The 15,663-nt window shown below is 33.5% G+C and overlaps 1 protein-coding gene across 1 annotated transcript in view; it reads left to right on the top strand.

The window, feature by feature from the left end:
* The window catches only part of POLK (DNA polymerase kappa), a 43,930-nt gene that overhangs the window by 25,897 nt on the left and 2,370 nt on the right, over nucleotides 1-15,663 (top strand). The window contains exons 6-12 of the mRNA XM_065873364.1: nucleotides 1,679-1,918; nucleotides 3,085-3,209; nucleotides 4,524-4,690; nucleotides 7,068-7,100; nucleotides 10,284-10,380; nucleotides 12,740-12,911; nucleotides 14,659-15,618. Coding sequence (XP_065729436.1) covers nucleotides 1,679-1,918; nucleotides 3,085-3,209; nucleotides 4,524-4,690; nucleotides 7,068-7,100; nucleotides 10,284-10,380; nucleotides 12,740-12,911; nucleotides 14,659-15,618 — 1,794 coding nt within the window. The remainder of the gene's footprint in view (nucleotides 1-1,678; nucleotides 1,919-3,084; nucleotides 3,210-4,523; nucleotides 4,691-7,067; nucleotides 7,101-10,283; nucleotides 10,381-12,739; nucleotides 12,912-14,658; nucleotides 15,619-15,663) is intronic.

Consider the following 15,663-nt stretch of genomic DNA (forward strand, 5'->3'; position numbering starts at 1 on the left):
TCAGTTATGAGGCTTATAAAGATATTTCTTTCAGAAAGCAAATAAGAAACCACTTCAGCGGTTGGTTGCATAGCCAGGCCTCGCAGAGAAGTAGACAGATTGAAACGATAACTACACCATTCAGCAGCGGCTCTAAACAATGAGCCTGAAAACAGCATGCTTTGCTTTCTGCTGTAGTGTCCTGCGATCAGTGGCTCCCCTGAGGGCAGTGTGATAGAAGCATGAGGTACAAAACACGGCATAAGGAACTGCCGAAGGAGGTTGTGAACGTGCCTTACGTGGCCTGCAGGTTTTCCGTAGCTCTTTACCTTGACTTTCACACATCTAGTTGGGAACAAGAGGGTCCAGGTAAATACCATTTCAGCTGTGCCTTAGTCTTAATCCCCCTGAATTGCTCTGCATTTTAAAACCAGATAATGGAAAATGAAAGGAACTAAAGTACATAAATAACAGCTAGTGTAAGTTTGAAAATAAGGCTTGTTTTGTATATGGCCTGGGAATTCAGGTTTGGAAAATACCTGTCTGTAACTTAATTCATATTGCATACTTAAAAATTTGAAACTAATTAGGTGTCTGTCATTTTATTTATATTATCTTTATAAAATCTCTTGAAAAGGCCATCTTCATTTTTTAAGTATATGTGTCTTGAAACTAGAAATTTAATTTTTGCATCTGTATTTACCTTAATTTGGAAAACATTTATATGTAATAAAATTATGAAATGGATGAGAAAGCTCTGTTGTTAATCTTAGTTTTTATCAATTTTACACTTCAACTGATTTCTCCTCCATTAAGCCCGGAAAGTAAAGTCTTCAATGGATTTGTTCATAAGGACATTTTTAGTATCTGTATAGATGTAAGTGTATTTCACAGTTCATTTATGAAAAATGCAACTAAAATGAGATAATAACCAGATTAGTTTTTTTACTTTACTTTTTAATATTAATATTAGTTTACTGCCTTTTGATAATAACGAAGGCTTCTCGCTCTTAAACTTGGACCATGGTTAATCTGATTAGACCTTAAGAATTTATATATTTAAAGAAATATGACTTCCAGAAGTAATTGCTATTGATTTCAGATGTGCTCTTAGTAAAAGTGATACTTTATAAACAAACAAGTCAAAATTAAAATCAGCATTTGAGAGAAGAAAATTCAGATTATTTAACATTTGAAAAGTTCTTCCTTGAATGAAAAAATTTTTTAGGCTTTTTTCCCCCTCCAAAAGCAAATTTATCTTTCAGGCATAATTGCTCTGTGTTGCTTAACACCTTTTTCCTTATTCCTAAATTCTAATTTAAGAAGGTTCTTTTTTTCCTCTAGAGATGAGTAAAGGAAAAAAACCTTTCATCTTTTTGAGAAAAAAGTACTGTGAATCTAATTCCAATTCTGGGTTTCAATTAATTTCAGTACAAAAATTAGTGAGATTTACATAAGATATTTCGTTTTAAAATGTATACAATGGAAATGGATAATATTCCTTTTAAGAAAAACTTAGAATCAGTGTTTTCTTTGGTAAACAGTTAAAAATATAAATGCTAACGTTTCTGACCTTGGTTCTTAGAAAGCAAACTAAACTAGATTTGTTGTGTCTTTAGAAAGACTGTAGGAAAACCTAATTTATGAAGTATGTACTTTTTAAAATGAAGATGAATTACTGTTGCTGTTTATAATTTAGATAAACCAGGAAAGGAAGTTAATAAACTGCGTGAGCAAGAACGATCCATCTCTCCTCTACTTTTTGAAGATAGTCCTCCTGATTTGCAGTCCCCAGGAAATCCTTTCCAAGTGAACTTTGAAGAACTGAATAATCTTCAAATACTCCAAAACTCAATTGTTTTTGGAACATCAGCTGAGGAAGTGGTAAAGGAAATGCGTTTCAGAATCGAGCAAAAAACTACACTGACAGCCAGTGCAGGTACTTAAAAGGATATTGATGGTTCCAATAGTTATAATTTTCAGACTAGCTAACATAGTGTAATATTAGTAGTTTCTCACTATAAAGTGTAGAATAACATTTTACTTAGCTGTTTTTTTTATTAACTTCTGACAATATACCTATTCAGAATACTGTGAACCTATAGGTAAATTGGAATTAAGCACAAAAACCCATGTGTCCAAAGCAAAAACCTATCATAAATCTCATGTAGCTATCTTTTTTGAAACACAAAATATATTTTAATTGGTTTTGGACATAATACTTTGTTTTCCCTTTGAAGACTTACAGTGCAAGAGAGACCACAGATGTCCACACAAAATATGGATGAGACAGGAAAAAACACCAACTAGCAACATAGCAATCTAGGATCATCTGGTGAAGGGAAAAAGAGCTTTACATATGCCAATAACTCATGAGGGTATCACTGTGTCTTAGCATAGAAACTGATATTCAGGAGGACTCTAGATTATCTTAAGAAAGCCATATTATGATTGGGTTAGTCTTTTCTTCCTATGCCAAAGCATGAGAATAAGTAATAAATTTTAGAAAAATGTGTATAAAAATTGAACTATTTGATGATCATAGTTGAATATGCCTATTTCAAGTTATCTTAATCATTAAGACACCTAGAAATTATAAAACACCTCTCTGAAAAGGGGTAATTTGCTTTGTGAGTAGCATAAAAAGGATACATGCATTTCATTATCATTGTTTTAAATATACTGGAAACAGAATCTTTGATTTTTTTTTTTCTTTATGTGGATAATCTATACAGAAGACCTTTTCAAAGAGTAAACATCCATCCTAAATTATATTCTCCATCTTTTCTGTAAGACAGCCCTATATTCCTACTAAATACAGTAAGTAAACTAATAATATCACTTAAACTCAGAAATTACTCTTAGACTTTAAAATACCATGGAGATTTAAATATTCCTCATTTCTGCTGCCACAATAACTAATACAATTCCTTTTCCTAAAACCATAGCAAGCCCTGGGGAAATAGATAGTAATCAAATGTTATTTTTAAAGTAGCATTCCACATTTCAGATTTTTGCATTTAATTTTTTTTCTGTGTTGTTATCACATATTTTAAAATCATACATATCATGTTCTTTGAGTCATCAGAGTGTTCTTCTTTTAAGGCATTGCACCAAATACAATGTTAGCGAAAGTATGCAGTGATAAGAATAAACCAAATGGACAATACCAAATTCTCCCTAATAGACAAGCTGTGATGGACTTCATCAAGGACTTACCCATTAGAAAGGTGAAATTTTATGCAAAATTTGTCATCTATATATATACTCGGTGTTCTGAAGAAATACTATTTAGGATGATAGTAATCATTCTTTCAGAAACTTTTTAAAATGATAGCTAACAAGCAAGAATGATAATGGATGATTTAATTAGGACTTGAAGAAATCTTTCTATGAAATCCTAAAAGTGAGGTTTAGGAAGCTTGTCTGTTGAAAAGTTTGTTGAAAAGATTTAGAATTTTAATTGTTTTTGACCAGAAAAAAAAAACCCAAATACTTTACCATCTTTAAAATGGTAAAATGATTCCTCAGGGATTATAGAAAGGGTATATTTTATTATTTTTTACAGCTTCTAGATTATTCTGTATATATATGCTTTTTAAAAAATAATAATTGTACTATACACTATTTGATGTTCTAGGGCTTGCTTTCCTGACTCAGCATAATGTATATTAGTGAATCTAAATAAACATTTTCAACACTCAGAAGAAAGTCTATATCAAGATATATAATGTATAATGACTACTGAATAGCTTAGTATATATAAGATATAGCTATAAAGCAGTGTTTTCCAATGTATTTTTAAGGTATGAATGGGTGTTCTGTTAAAAAACGTTCTGGGGTCAAAGAACTTTGGAATGTACCACCCTTGGTGGGTCACAAGAGATATTAATTTATTGAAGATTCATAACTCTTACAGTAAAAAAGTTCATTTAAAGTTTGTTTATCCTAGAAACAGACTGATTGTTACAGAGAACAAACTGGTGGTTTCCAGAGGGGAGGGGGTGGGGAGTTGGGCAAAATAGGTAAAGAAGATTAAGAGGTACAAACTTGGAGTTATAAAAAAAAAGTCATGGGATGTAATGTACAGTATAGAGACTATAGTCAGTAATATTATAATAACTTTGTATGGTGACAGATGATTACTAGACTTATTGTGGTAATTGATTCATAATGTATATAAATGTTGAATCACTGTGTTGTACACCTGAAACTAATATAATGTACGTCAACTATACTTCAGTTTTAAAAAATTAAAAGGGAATAAAAAGTTGTTTATCCTACCATTCCCCAAGTTTATATGACCACAGAACTCTTTTTTAAATGCTTTTTAAAAATTCCATGAAATTTAAAATTTTTAATTTTCATGGAACACTAGTTTAGGAAATATAGCCAAAAAGTACTAAAGCCGTTCTCTTGTGTGACTTTTGAAACTAGGCACATTATTTATACCTTTTATTAGTTATAAAATATATGATGAGATTATAATATCACTTCTTATCTTAATTTCAAAATGTATTAATGATAAGTTGATTCTTTTCTAGGTTTCTGGGATAGGAAAAGTTACAGAGAAAATGTTGAAGGCCCTTGGAATTATTACTTGTACAGAACTATACCAACAGAGGGCATTACTTTCTCTCCTTTTCTCTGAAACATCTTGGCATTATTTCCTTCATATTTCCCTGGGTCTAGGTTCAACACAGCTGGCAAGGTATCTGTATTTATAATTAGTCTGCTTTTTTTTAGCATTTGCTGAAATAACAGTTTTCACCATTGAGATAGAGACTACAAGGATAACATGTTTTAAATTTCTTTTAGGCTAGCTCAATTCAGAATATAATTTTTGAATAGAGTCAAAAGATTGGATGTGAGAGAAAAGGAAAAGAGGAATAAAAAATCACTCCTAGGTTGTTGGCTACAACATTTGGATAGAGGGATAAGAGGAATGATGGGTGCTTTCTTTTCTGTACCTGCTTTGTTCTTTGTTCAGAACGTAAGAATATTGGTGATCAGATTGTGGGGGTGAGAAAGATGGCTCATACTGCAGAACTCACCCTTTAAAGCAAGTAGACTTAACGATTCGTTGAAAGCCTTCATGAACTACCTGTATTTCTTCTCTTTTCCAGATTCGTAAATGATTCATTCATTCAGTACTGAGTACTTTGCATTAGGCACTGTTCTAGGCACTGGGGATAATAGCAGTAAACAAGACAAAGTCCTGCCTTCATGGAGTTTGCAGAGTAGTGTGGGAAATAAAAAGTAACCAAATAAACAAATGGAGAAAGTAAGGCAGAGTGGGGGCGCATAGATGTTGACTTGGGGGGTAAGAGATGGGGTTGGCAGCGGTTCTCCAGAGGCAGAGACCTGAAGGGGCCAGCCATGCAAAGATCTAAGAGAAGAGGAAACGGCTAGAGGAGAGGCCCTGTGTTTCCTCCCTGCCACTCTTTCATCCAGGTCTTAAAAAGAAAGATCCCAGAGCTAGAAGGGTACACTGTTTAGGGTGGGTGAAAAGAAGGCACTAGAAACAAGAATGAAAATTAACACTGGGCACTATTTTTACGATTTTGTTATCATCTTGTTAGCCTGCCCTCAAAATAACTCTTTTATATTCATATAGTTAAACTAAAGGAAAACAAGAAGATTACTGAGGAGGCATGTAAAATAAGTTTGATTAACCAATTAGACCTGCTATATCTTACAGAGATTGCAAGGCATGTGCTATTATTTTTCTCATCTCTCCATGCTCCTCATTCTTTCAAGTCCAGGTAGCTGACTTTGATCTTGAGTGGATATAATGAAAGATAAAAGAAAGACATCACAGTACTATAAATAATCCAGTACATGAAGGCGATGAGAAATAAAACTTTCTTCTTTAATCCAAAAATTATCCTCTTTTTATTTCCATAGTGCTTGAAAACAATACAGTTTTTAATATAATATAGCACATATTAACCTGTGGTAGAGATGCAGGTAATGCTTTTAAGTAAAATTCATAGGTAATTTTTAACCATATAAAATAGCAAATTTACCTTCCCTTCTATCAACATTCTCTGTTTCCCTAATTTGCTTTATTTTTTAATCTGTAGTACTTCTCCCCTTCTAACCTGTTCCATATTTACTGCTATGTTTATTTGTCTCCCTCCACTAAGATATAAGTTTCTTTATAACTATTTTTTTAACATTTATTTAATTTACTTATTTGGTTGCACTGAGTCTTAGTTGTGGCAGGCGGGCGCCTTTGTTGTGGCTTGCAGGCTCCTTAGTTGTGACATGTGAACTCTTAGTTGTGGCACGCATGTGGGATCTAGTTCCCTGACCAGCGATCGAACCCAGGCTCCCTGCATTGGGAGCATGGAGTCTTAACCATTGTGCCACCAGGGAAGTCCCTAAAATATAAGATTCTTAAAGTCAGGCACTTGGTCTGTTTTGTTCATTACTGTTATGTCCAAGGCCTAGAACAGTGCTTGATTCATAATTGGTTTGTGAAATATTAGGAAAATGAATAATCTACATGTCATTTCAGCTTTTTGGTTTTAACTGCTCCTACCAGAGCAGCTAGAATCCAACCAAACTAGGTGGTTCAGATTCCCAACCATCATCCTATTGCTGTATGGCAAATTTTGACTGAGCTTCTATAGAGTGGTATAAGTGAATAATAAATAGGCTATTATTAATGTACTAGGCCAAAAACTAGATAATTGATACTAAATTATTTAAAATTTAATTATATCTTATAACTGCAAGCCATTATGCTACTACCTTCTGTTGGTTTTTGTAAGTTGTGATTTTTTATATTCAGGCTTTTAATAGAAACAAATTATAATATCATCCTGTTTTCAAATTTGTTGTCTTTGATAGATATAGACTTGATCCATCACACATGTAATTATATTAGCATATCTTTCTACATTCTTTGGTGATAGTTTTATTTTTAGATTAAAAAACTCACTGTGTTGCATGATGTATAACTTTTAATCTAAAACATTGAGATCTCTAAAGGGTAACTGATGTAAAATCATCTTGGTTGACTAAAAGAAACTCAGTCTTCTTTGAGAAAGCAAATAAAAGCTTTTTTTTTTAATTTCAAGGGATGGAGAGAGGAAAAGCATGAGTGTTGAGAGGTAATGTTTTGTTACTAATTATTCATAATTTGTATTATTTTAAACTAATTTTTAATTTTTAGTAAATTTTCACTGAAATTTAAAAATCTATTTGCAAACCAAGTAACAATTTTCATCAGTTGATACTCCTACAGTAAATATTCCAGTGCAATACTTTATTATCTTTGCTTGCTGTGCTCTCAATGGGAAAAAATTTAACTGCAGTTATTTTTTTAAATGTTGGTTTTGTTCCTATTCAGTGAAAACCAAGCATTTTAGGATTCTAAATCTTAATTTATAGGCTTATTTATAAGAAAAATTATACTGAGTAGTTATTTGGGAAATTTAAGAAATGATGATGGAAATTCTTCCTGAAGTTCTTCAAATATTGGTGAATAACCATAGACATCAAATAGTAAGATACTGATGAACAAGCACTTAGAGGTGATCTAGTTCAGTGGTTTACAATCTTGTTTGAAGTCAAATGAAATCTTGATGGAACCTTATTGTTTTGGGAAATATGTCATTGTTTGAAAAGTCCCTCGCTTATCTCCTCAAAGAACCAAAGTTCCACTAAGACATTTAAGAACCGTGGACCTAGTTTAAAGTTGTGTTCATTTTGCACATATATTATTCATGATCTGAAAAGCTGAATGACTTTTTTTTTCATTTTATTTATGTTTTATACAGCAGGTTCTTATTAGTTATCTATTTGATACATATTAGTGTATACATGTCAATCCCAATCTCCCAGTTCATCCCACCACCTCTACCACCCCCCCTTTTCCCCCTTGGTGTCCATGTTTGTTCTCTATTTCTGCCTTGCAAACCAGTTCATCTGTACCATTTTTCTAGATTCCACATATTTGTGTTTATATACGATATTTGTTTTTCTCTTTCTGACTTCACTCTGTGTGACAGTCTCTAGGTCCATCCACATCTCTACAAATGACCCAATTTCATTCCTTTTTATGGCTGAGTAATATTCCACTGTATCTGTGTACCACATCTTCTTTATCCATTCGTTTGTGGATGGGCATTTAGGTTGCTTCCATGACCTGGCTATTGTAAATAGTGCTGCAATGAACATTGGGGTGCATTTGTCTTTTTGAATTATGGTTTTCTCTGGGTATATGCCCAGCAGTGGAATTGCTGGGTCATATGGTAATTCTATTTTTAGTTTTTTAAGGAATCTCCATACGGTTCTCCATAGTGGCTGTATCCATTTACATTCCCACCAACAGTGCAAGGGGGTTCCCTAGAAAAGATGAATGACTTTTACAAGACAACACACTCAGTAAATGACTGATAAAAATTGTTGTTTTAGGCTGTGATTTACATAAAAGCAATCAAAGGAAAAGAGGGGAAAAAAGCATCCAAAAGTGAGGTAGTATCGTCCTATTTAATGATTTTTTCTTCTATTTTGTCTTGTTATTGAGAACATTGCTTGCTGTACAAGAATATTAATATTAACTAATATTAATATTTCTTAAGAAAGGGCCATCAAACCAATAGAAAAAGGTGAACAAAGATCTAATTAGTTAACAGAAAAGATGGTACAAATGGCTTTATAAACGTGAAAATAATCTCAGTCTCCATATAATTTAAGAAATTCAGATTGAAAATTCTCTGAGATAGCATTTTTCACTAATTAAGTTGGCAAAGATGCACACTCTATTGGCAAGACTATGGGAGTGAAAAAGCTATTAAACTCTAAAGGAGGGTGTACTAGTTTCTTATTGGTGGTATAACTAATTACCACAAATTTATTCTCTTACAATTCTGAAGGTCAGCAGTCCTAAAATTAAGGTGTCATCTGGGTTGCATTCCTTCTAGAGGCCCCAGAGGAGAATCCATTTCCTTACTAAAAGCTTCTAGAGGCTTCTTGCATTCTTTGGCTCACGGCCCCATTCTCTACCTTCAACTCTCACATTTTGTCTTTCTTTGACTCTTACCCTCCTGCCTTCTTCTTACAAGGACCCTTGAGATTACAGTGGACCTACCTGGATAATTCAGGATAATCACCTCATCTTAATTTAACCACATCTGTAAAGTTCATTTCACCATGTAAAGTACTAGATTCTGAGAGATAAGGATTTGAACATCTTCAGGGACCATTATTTTGCCTACCACAGGGGGCAAGCAATTTGGCAGTATCTACCAAGATCACAGATACACATGTACTTTGATCCCACAGTTCTTTTTCTAGGCATACATTCCACTGGTGTAATCACATGTCATTTTACATGTATACATGGTTATGCACTGCATTTTTTTTTGTGATAGCAAAAGATTGGAAATAAGTTTCTGCAAATAGAGGATTGGTTAAATGATCTTACATCTTTAAATTAGAATTTATGCTGCCATATATAAATGAAATTATTTATAGGGAACTCTCACCAGGATGAATGAGAAAAGCAAAGTGGTAAATAATGTATCTAATATTCTACTGTTTATATAGGGGAAATGTTTGCTTGTTTGCTTTTATATACATACAGTATTCTAGAGGAATAAATAATGAATAGGAAGCTGGCAATATTGGTTGCCACTAGGGAAGAGAACTGGGTAGCTGGGAATAGTTAGAAGCGGGACTTTTCACTGAATGACTATTCAGGGTTTGCTCGGGCTTTTTTTACTGGTTACCCCACTCTCTCTTTAGTGTCTTTATGTTAATATGACCTTTCAATACCCTTGTGCAGATGAAGTCACAAGTTCTACATTTAATCTTACCAGCCCTCCATTTCCGGTTGCCTATTAGATGACTTTATGTAGGTGCCACGAACCAACCCCTTAAATCTACTTGAAGATAATTCGCTTACAGAAAATACACATGCAGTAATTGGAATGTTGTTCTCATGTGTACTTTCTTAAGATAATCCTCTGTAGCAGAGTCTGTATACATATGTATCCTAATGTTTTGTAAGTTTTGAGGGCATTATCCTTATATGTTGGTGACTTTAATCATCTTTTAAAACATATTGTAGAGAGCAAATGCACCTTTGCTAATCAGTTTAGCTATAAACAATCTCCCATTATTTAAGAAGATCTTGGATGTTTTTACTTAATCATATCTTAGTTCATCTGAAAACTTTGTACTGTAGAAAATATAACTTAATGCTAGGCCATTTACATGTACTATATCATTTCAAAAGTATACTGAATTGTAGTTTACTTTGTGCACCAAAATCATTCTTGCCTTTCTAGGACATTCAGTGAGATAAGTAAAGCAGAAGAACAGTACAGCTTGTGCCAAGAACTTTGCAGTGAACTTGCTCAAGATCTGCAGAAAGAAGGACTTAAGGTACTTCATTTTTATGCAGTGTTCTTAGTTTTCTAAATTTTTAATAATAAAAAGCTACCTTAAATTTTTAATAATAAAAAGCTACCTTAAACCAAGAGTTAGATTTTGCATTTAAATACAAATTGGGATGTGTCAGAAAAGAGAATTCTTGTCTTCAATAGAGACAAATTGAATTCTGACCCTTATCTGAGGCCTATGATGAGGTCATTTTATGAGAAGCAACTTATGAGGTTGGAGTGATTCCAGTATAATTCCAGAGAAGTTTATATTACCTTGGGAGTACATTTGAATAAGTTCAAAATCAGAGTTATATTGGCAGTAAAGAATAAGGGATAGGGAAGAATTTCCCTAGAACTGTGCTTGTTATAAATGCCTTTCCAATTATCCTTTAATGTCATTGTCAGGTAGACAGTGACCTTCTGGAATAGGCATTTTGTTTCAAGGCCTTAATCCAGGTTGCTTAACACATTGAGAACAAAACCTGGAAGGCTTTGAACTTTGTATTGTATAATCTTCACTCACAACAATCCATGTTTAGTATTTTTCCAACATTCTCAAAACAGAGGTAGGGTTATTACAAAGTATAATACAAAAGCAATAAAAAGTTATTACAAAGAAAGGGATATCTGATGAATATTTTCTTATAATCCTTCTCTTTTATACCTTAAATATATAGAGAGTTCTTTTTTAAAATTTTTTAAGTAAACTTTTAATTTTAGAATCATTTCAGATTTATAGAATAGGTATAAGGATATTATCAAGATTTCCAGTTTCCCTCATTATTAACATCTTATATTATCATAGTACATTTGCAAAACTAAGAAACTGACACTAACACATTTCTGTTAACTAAATCCAGACAGTATTTTTGTTTTACCTGTTTTTTTCCATTCATGTTCTTCTTCTCTTTGTTCCAGGGTTCAGTCCAGGGAACCACATTGCATTTAGTTTTCATGTCTTCCCAGTTTCCTCTAGTCTGACAGTTTCTCTGTATTTCCTTGTTTTTCATGACCTTGACAGTCTTGAGGGATACTAGCCAGGTATACTGCAGAATGTCTTCCAATCTGGGTTTGTCTGATGATTTTCTTATGATTAGACCAGGGTTATAGGTTTTTAGAAAGAATACCACAGAAATGAAGTATCCTTCTCATCACATCCCATCAAGGTATATGATAGCCACATGATATCACACGTGAGAATAACCATCCTCACTTGGTTAAAGTAGTGTTTGCTAGGCTTCTCCACTGTGAAATTACTACTTTTCCCTTTCCATACTCTGTTCTTTGGAAGTGAGTCAATAAGCCTAACCTACAATAACAACCTCCAGGAGGTAGCAAAATATACAAAACAAAATTTACTGTTTTAACTTTCTAAGTATACGTTTTAGTGGCATTAAGTACATTCAGATTGTACAACCATCAACACTTTTGATCTCCAGAACTTTTTCATTATCCCAAAGTAAAACTGTATCCATTAAGCAATAACTGTAAAGGAGTTCTAACACGTAAATTTAACATAATATCTGGCATATAGTAGGCACACAATAAGTGTGAGCTGTCCAGAAGATCTTTTCAATGAGGTCCCTTCAGAAAGATTTTTTTTTCCTATCTTTTTAGGTACTGAATTAACCTCAAAAAAGGATTCAGTAAAAAGAAAAGTAATCAGTTAACTTTGCCCTTTATATAAAAGTCTTTTATAAAAAGTCAGTTGGGGAGGGAAGTAATAATTACTGACTAAAATGGGATTTTTAGATTACTTATGGATTTCAGTTACTCTTTATGACAATTTTCATTACCATGGTTTTTTTTTTGTAATTGTAATAGTTAATATTTATTGCCATTTAATATACGTCAGGCACTGTTTTAGGGTCTTTATTTAATGAATGTTGATCTTTAACATTGAATGATCTCAACCCCAGAGAATTAAAATTGTAAGTTTAGTGTTTTGTTGTTATAAGACCTGTCAACTAGTGTGTCATTGGAGTTCTTCCTTCCTAGAAATTTCTCTTATATAGAAACTATTATATGATGCAGTTGACAAACACAGGGAAGGGAGTGTGCATACGAAAACTCTATGATCAGCCCCTAGACCATTATAGATTGAGTCATTATTTTATAACATAAGCCAAAATTGTGTTTTTGCTGTCTTTCATTACTGTTTTGTTTAGGCACAGCGGGTAGGGCAACAACTCCTCCTCCTCCTCCAAAAGCTCCACACTACCATGTTTTTTTGTAAATAATTGATTATACTTCCGCACTCTGTGTACACAAGAGACCTTTCTGAATTTTTCTATCCTGTAAAATAACTTTTTTCTGGAAGTTAAAGAGCCATATATAATAATGTATTCTGTTTGTTACAGGGTAGAACTGTTACCATTAAGCTAAAGAATGTGAATTTTGAAGTAAAAACTCGTGCATCTACAGTTTCATCTGTTGTTTCTACTGCAGAAGAAATATTTGCTATTGCTAAAGAATTACTAAGAACAGAAATTGATGCTGATTTTCCACATCCCTTGAGATTAAGACTTATGGGTATGACTTTTCTTTACTTGTTTTTCCTTAAATCTGCTAGACTTTTCCATAGAATCAACTTGGGAAATATTCTTACCTCTATTTTATTTCTTAAACCTGTTTAGGAAGTTGTACTTATGCTACTGCCATTTTTCTTGATTCTTAGGACCTGATGCATGTGAAGCCACGATCATTAGTTTAATTCCAGTAAGAACCAGTTAAAGTCGTTCTTTTCCTTACTACTTACTGAAATCCTTGGGGTTAGGTATCTTTCAAAATTTTAAACTTTTCAGATTTTAGAAAGCAAATTCACTGCATGTTGAGTATATTATATAATACTCCTTTGGGATCTGAAGCAGCGCTTCATGATCAAACACATTATTATTTCTGTAGGAAAACAAAAAAATATTCACACTGAGTTGTAAAGACTCTAAATAGTCTCACACCAATCTTGTCATCAATTACCATTTGTTGCTTACAATTTTCAGAGCTTTTTGGATTTCAGAATTACAGATAAGGGATTGTGGCACTATAAAACCACATTTCTAGCCATCACATGGTAAAAAAAAAAATAAACCATGTTTCCAAAGTGAACGAGTGAGAGAATGTTTACGGATAAGCACTCCAAATGCCAACTTTACTGCTAAGCATGCGTCATTAGCCATACTTTCACATATGAAAAATAGCACACACTGAAGTCAATTTGAATAAAGTATGTTAACTAAAAGAGCTAAAGAGTGGATGTTAATAGCAGCTATATTTATAATTGCCAAAACTTGGAAGCAACCAAGATGTCCTCCAGTAGTACGTGAATGGAAATTGTGGTATGTCTAGACAACAGAATATTATTCAGCACATAAAAGAAATGAGCTATTGGAGTAGAGGGTGAGGGAGAAGAAAAGAAATGAGCTGTCAAGCCATGAAAAGACATGGAGGAAACTTATATACAGTTTATTACAGTTTATTAACTGAAAGAAGCCAATCTGAAAAAGCTACATCCTGTATGATTCCAATATATGACATTCTGGAAAAGGCAAAACTATGGAGATAAGTGGTTGTCAGGGGTTATCATTAATTTTTGATCAGTGGTTGTCAGGGGTCGGGGGAGGGAGGAATAGGCAGAGCACAGAGGATTTTTAGGGCAGTGAAACTATTCTGTATGATGCTATAATGGTGGATACATGTACATTGTACATTTGTCAAAACCCATAGAATGTACATCAAGAGTGAACCCTAATGTAAACTATGAACTTTGAGTAATAATGTCATGTCAGTATAGATAGATTGTATAGGTTCATTGATTGTAACAAATGTACTACTCTGGTGTAGGATGTTGATAGTGGAGGAGGAGTGCATGTGTGGGGCAAGTAGTATATGGGAACTCTCTGTACTTGCTACTCAACTTTGCTGAGAACCTAAAATTGCTCTAAAAAATAGTGCCTATTGCAAAAAAGGGAGCTAAAGAATCTATGCAATTGACTCCAATTAGTTACTCGATATTTAATGGTATCATGTTTCAGGTATTAACTGAAAGACCTATATAATCATGCTAACTCCAGTAGATACTTACTATTTAGTATACCCAGCTTTATGAAGAAAGTTAATTTCTACTCATAATACCACTTTGAAAAAGCATCCTTTAATTCAGAAAATACAGTGTTGCTTATTATTTCTGGCTAAACAGCCTTTTTCATATATGTTATAATAGTATTATGCAAAATGTCTCTATTGAATTTGAAATGGATTAATTATGGTTGGTTTAATTTAGGGGTGCGACTATCTGGTTTTCCCAATGAAGAGGAGAAGAAATGCCAACAAAGGAGCATTATTGGCTTCTTACAGCCTGGAAACCAAGCCCTGTCAGCCACCAGGTGTATACCAGAGAAAACTGACAAAGATCAGTTTCTAAAACCTCTAGAAATGTCTCATAAGAAGAGTTTCTTTGATAAAAAACGATCTGAAAGGAATTGGAGCTACCAGGACACATTTAAATGTGAAACTGTAGATAAACAAAGTTTACAGACATCACAGTTCTTCCACGTTTTAAAGAAGAGGATGAGTGAGAATTTAGAAACATTGGAGAATTCAGATAACTGTCATATATTTACTTGTCCTGTTTGCTTCAGGGAGCAAAGAAGCATCAGTCTGGAAGCCTTTAATAAACATGTAGATGCGTGTCTTGATGGACCTTCCGTCAGTGGAAACTCTAAAATGTCCTCACGTTCACATGCTTCCTCTACAGAAGTGAACGAGAAAGAAAATGTACATGATTCTCTTTCTGTCTGTGAGAAGCAGGATTATGAAACTCATCAGAAGAATACAGAGATCACATCAGTAGATTCTGTAGACTTGGCAGAGACTACTGGTAATCCATCTAATACAGAAGGTGTAGATGCGCTAAGTAATAAGCACAGTGAAGAGGAATGTTCTAGTCTTCCAAGCAAATCATTTAATATGGAACACTGTCCTCAGAATTGTTGCGCTGTGTCACTGGAAAATGAAGATGTTGCATCATTAGGAAGGAAAGAGCCCCTACAACCTTATTTATATGAAGTGATCAGTGACCAAGTCCTCGTTTGTCCTGTTTGTAACCTAGAACAAAAGACTTCAGATCTTACCCTATTCAATGTGCATGTAGATGTTTGCTTAAATAAAGGCATTATCCAGGAACTGAGAAAGGATAAGGTTAATCCAGTTAACCAACCCAAAGAAAGCACCACAAGTACTGGTAAGTTTACAGTTTACATAGTCCATGAATGCTGCCATTTAGGAA

This window comes from Phocoena phocoena, chromosome 3 (genome assembly GCF_963924675.1).
Source record: "Phocoena phocoena chromosome 3, mPhoPho1.1, whole genome shotgun sequence".
Classification (NCBI taxonomy): Eukaryota; Metazoa; Chordata; class Mammalia; order Artiodactyla; family Phocoenidae; genus Phocoena; species Phocoena phocoena.